At 41.1% G+C, this 5045-nt stretch overlaps 1 protein-coding gene across 1 annotated transcript; it reads right to left on the minus strand.

Moving 5' to 3' along the window:
* Nucleotides 1-1007: 1007 nt before the first annotated feature.
* Nucleotides 1008-3029, minus strand: LOC112286340 (uncharacterized). The gene has a single exon (XM_024528131.1). The coding sequence runs from the start codon at nucleotides 3027-3029 to the stop codon at nucleotides 1008-1010; it is 2022 nt and encodes a 673-aa protein (XP_024383899.1).
* Nucleotides 3030-5045: the final 2016 nt, after the last annotated feature.

Genomic DNA, 5045 nt, shown 5'->3' on the forward strand with positions numbered 1-5045 from the left:
AGCGACAATGGCGGACAGCAATGACGGATAGCAGCAGACAATGGTGACAACGACGGGCGGTAGCATGAGCGATAACAGCAGCGAGCGGCAACGTCAACGACGACAGGGTAGCATCGGCAGATTTGGCGACAATTTGGCGGCATGCTCGGGGCGTAGCAGGGAGCAGGGAGCAAGCAGAGGATAGAGTTGGACTAGATAGAATATTCAGAGCAAGCAAAGCAGGGAGTGGAACAAGTGCTCTAAGCAAGAAGCTAATGTGTGAGGGGCCAACAAGAAGAACAAGATCATGATGCAGACACTGAGCAAGGATAGCAACAGGTTTGAAGAGTCAAAAACTAGAGCAAAAAATTGTGATAGTGTGTAGAAGAGAATCATGCTGATAACATGTTGAAAATGTTTAGAAAGACACAAGAGTAATAGTAAGTCATACACACACACAAGAGTAGTAGTAAGTCATACACATACACAAGAATAGTAGTAAGTCATACACACAAGAGGGTTTCTAAGGAGAGAGAGCTTCACACTCAAAAATCTATTGATTTGGTTGTGTCTCGTATACAAGAAGAGAAAAGAGGAGAGGATAAATAGTACTTCTCCACTAAACTCTAAATATTGTAGCTATGGTATTTACTGTAGTCTATAGTAAATATTATGGAGAGCTCCGGCTACATTTAATGATCTCAACAGTTCTCTATGTTTTTCTTCCTTTTCTATAAGACTGCAAGGAACTGGAAAGTTCTAAAAAGGTAACTTTCGCATGTCGATAAAGGATTACAATTCGACCTTTCCTATGGAATGGTTCATTGAAAAGCACACCGGTATTGAATTTTCCAATAGTAATAAGCAGAAAAAGAAAAAGTTGCCGTGTCTATTTCTCATTACTATACTCCTTCTGAAAGTCAACTAATGGTCACCGAACATCAACCCACAACGTACGACCTGTCAACTGAAACCACTAATCTTTTGTACCGCTCCTAACATTTCCGACCTCTACCTTGTTAAAAATGTTACCTGCTGATTAGAACATCGGTCCTCTTCAACATCGCGCCTTGAGCCTTAACAGGCATAAGATCCACCTGGCATGGCATGGTTCCGGCCATTTTTAAAACGAATTCTTGTCGCTTCCGGTTATAATCGTCTGACGCGAAGCATTTTTTCATCTGAACAAGCTCATCATGTCGATGCTGCTGGAGTTGGCCTTGAAGAAGTGGGAGCTGTTTCTTCTTCTCTGCAATTTTCAAATCGCATTGGCGCCCTCGAGCAAGCTTCTCAGCGCGCTCAATCACACTCTCCACAAAGCCAACGCTGGAAGCTGACAATATATCGTCGATTAAACCCACTTTCTTGGCCTGCGATGCTGACACTGGGTCGGTGGAATTCACGAACTGACCTGCGATTTTGAAACCTACCCGTTTAGGTAGGGAGTACGTCCAATACTCGGACCCATACAATTCCATGGCCTTGTAGCTTGGGTGGAGCACCACATTTCCGTGCGCCCATACGATATCCGCCGCAATTGCGGCCATGACGCCACCCGCTCCAGCACTTCCTAGAAATGCTGAGACAGTGACTCGCTTGTTGCAGTTAAGGATTCGAAGCACGACATCATCTATCGCGTTGATGTTCTCCCAAGTCTCCTGGGCGGAATCGGTTGCAGCTTCGATTGTGTTCAAGTGAATCCCATTACTGAAATAATTTATTCCTCCCATCAAGACAAGGACCTGGCTATCGCAAACCTGGTCGATGTGGTCCAGCGCTTGTGCCAAACGGCGGCATTGGTCCGTATTCATTGCGCCGTTGTAGAAATCGAACCACAAGTAAGTGACACCGTTCTGGGTCCAGTAGAAAATCTCCTGAAAAGTTTGTGGCCAAGATCTCATTGGAATCTCCATCTCAGGGTCGCCGATACGTGGAAGAGTTTCCAGTAGTGAGGTTGGCAGCACCATCACAGCTGGTAGTTTGATCGACTTTACAGTTTTTTTCAAGTGGGTGATCCACAGCGTTGTCCCCTCGCCGCAACGAATCAAAACAGCGCCGTCTCGCTGTCCGAGTAAGTCCATCGGGGCCGATCCAGGATGCAACTTCGGCGGATTCCTTTCGACATGGGCACCAAAGAGCAAATACTTCTCGCCAGCAATAACGGACTGCGTTCCAGGCTGAGAGTCCGAGGCGCGGATGATCTCAGCGAGCTCGTCGGCAGGAAGATTCCAATCCAGTCTGCGATCTGCCTGCATCATTCTTGGCCGCAACGACCCTCTAACACAAGGGTTCGTGTAATCCAAGGGTCTAGGCGCGATGTCGTACTTGAGATTATGAAGAACTTCGTCGAGACACTTCATAGCGGCGTCGACGCAGTCAATTCGGTAGAGGCTCGACTTTGTTGGTGATTCTCCAAAATCTCGACTGATTCTAAAATTTTTGGTTGCCCAAATCGGTCCAGCATCCATCTCCTCTTCAGCTTGCAGGATCGTCACACCCCACTCTTCCTGCGACTCTTGAAGCGCCCAGTCAATTGACGACATGCCCCGATCGCCTTCTATTCCAGGGTGAATTACAAGACAGGGAACGGTACCATTATAAATGGCTTCAGGAATACGTTTTGTAAGAAAAGGACAGAGAATGACGTCGGGCTCGAAACAATCAACAGTGGCAATCATCGTATCACCATCCTTCCATTCATGCACGATGACTTGATGGCCATTCTCTTGTAGTTTGAGGAAAGTCCGTTGCGTCATAGAGTTGAACGCATCGCAGACAAGTAGAAAAGAAAGCTTCATTGCAGCCGCTGGCACTGCAGAGGTCGATTCTTCAGTTCGAAGCGGTTCACGACAAGGCGCAATCGTATTACAAATTGGTGAGGGGCGAGAACTCCTAGCCTTGGGCAGGCGTATAGAAGAGGATAGGCACGCAGCCTTGACATCCAAATTCGAGAACGAAAAAGCAATAGCCTGATCCCTCGAACACATCGAACGCCAGGAGTCAGAACAAGCGCAGGCCCCGATCGCCTGCACAAATTGAATGGAGTTCATGTCGACCTCGGATCGTTAGAATGTAAGGACAACCGCAGATGACGCGGCAGGCTGCCACACTATTAATGCAGGTCTCGACTGCGGAGACAGCTTCGGGACGCGGACCGTTAACCACAAGTTCGACAGAACCACAACGATTCCGAAAACCAGGGAGCTACCACGGAGCTTCAGATCGAAACCGTGCGTTTCAAGTTCAGTCTACGCAACTGATGAAAAGTTTGATTGGTTGCGTCGATGAGCAACCGATTCAGATCTGTGAAGTTTATACAACCAGGTTAGGGGGCAAAGCGCTGTTCGATCTGCATGAGGTGCAATGGATGTGGGTCAGGGATGTGCAGACCAGGGCAAGGGGGCTTGAATCGATGGATTAGTGGGGCAGTGAGGCAATCCGAGGGCGCTCAGCCCAGCGCGGGGAAGTCGATGGGGAGGCGATGAGACCGACGCTGTTCATCGGGTGCAGATGCTGTTCCACTCCTCGCCCCCACCCCGCCCCTCCCCATTTTTGTCCACACCTTCACAAGAAAAGGACACCCCACTTGAGCAGAATGAGTTAATGAGGGCAATGACATATTGAGCAGAATGAGTTAATGAGTGCAATGACGTATTCAGCAGAATGAGTGAATTAGGGCCATGATATATTGAGCACAATGAGTTAATGAGAGCAATAATATTCTCATTGCTACGAGAGTACAATCTTTTGGAGAGAAAGAAAGAAGATGGAATAAAATTTGTGGAGAAGTTTGTTATCAGTACACAGATGATGATGCCTGTAGTCAGGTTCTTAAATTAGACTTGGTTATTTTTGGAACAATTGTTTTCTTTTTCTGTAATTAAATCTATTTCTGTAGAGGGTATGATTTGTTAATCAGGTTATTGTTTTCTTGTGGTGATTTTGTAGGGAGATTTAATAGATCACATCTTCCTTGTTTGACGCCCGGAATCACTTACGTTTCATAAAACTTGTTATTCCGCTATTTATCTAAATCTTTTTATGGCATAATTTTAACAGTCAACCTCGGTTTTGGATTTCTTTAAAGGAAATTGGTAATATTGTTCTTCAAACAATATGAATAAATAAATATGTCATTTAGCACTCTTGTTTAAACACCTCTTATATTACTTGCAAACTATGAAGGTTTTAAGGTTTGTTTAAGGCTCTCCCCTTGAAAACCATCTACCAACAACTATTTAGACTTTTATTTTCTTCTTACTATGTAATTGATGCAAACAAAGTGTCATTTTTAAATACCTAAAAAATTAATCATTTTAATTTTAATCCCAATCAACATAGTCTATAAATATTCTGGGATCCAAATCTATATATCATAACATTTTTCTTGTCATTTATCATTTATATATTAAATTTATATTTTTTCACATAATATGTATATATATATATATATATATGTACACAATAAACTATTTATAATTTTTTATCTTTTTTTAAAAAATAAAAAATGAAAATATGTATTTTTTATAATTAAATATTTTATGTAATAGATATTAAATTATTTTTATTATATACAATTATGTGCAGTTTTTTCTTATTTTAAAATTAATTACATACATATATGTATAGAGAAAGAAAAAAAGATATATTCTTATTTAAATCACTTGTAGTCAATTTATATTTGAATATTTTATTCATGTAGATGATTATTATGACCAAATTTTACCAAAACAATCATTTATTATTTATTTTATTTTTTATTTTTTATTTTTTTAAGAAATCCTACAATATTATATATATATATATATATATTAATTTAATAAAATCATATTAAATAAGCTAAAAATATAGTATAAAAAATAATATCAAACATATTTGTATGAGGTATAAAATTAAAAATCTTAGTCTCTAAATTAGTTGTAATAATTAAATTTTGACATTATCTTGTACTTATAAAATTGCATAACAAAGTGTTTCTGAATTATAATTACTATCCTTATCTTAAGAGAATCAAGCTGAAACTATGCACCTATAAAACTTTCTAAATTAACATATTCAAACCGTTA

The sequence above is a fragment of the Physcomitrium patens genome, chromosome 1 (assembly GCF_059467195.1).
Source record: "Physcomitrium patens ecotype Gransden chromosome 1, ASM5946719v1, whole genome shotgun sequence".
NCBI classification, from domain to species: domain Eukaryota; kingdom Viridiplantae; phylum Streptophyta; class Bryopsida; order Funariales; family Funariaceae; genus Physcomitrium; species Physcomitrium patens.

Coding starts and splice junctions, on each gene's coding strand:
- LOC112286340 (XM_024528131.1), bottom strand. CDS start 3,029: ATGAACTCCATTCAATTTGTGCAGGCGATCGGGGCCTGCGCTTGTTCT.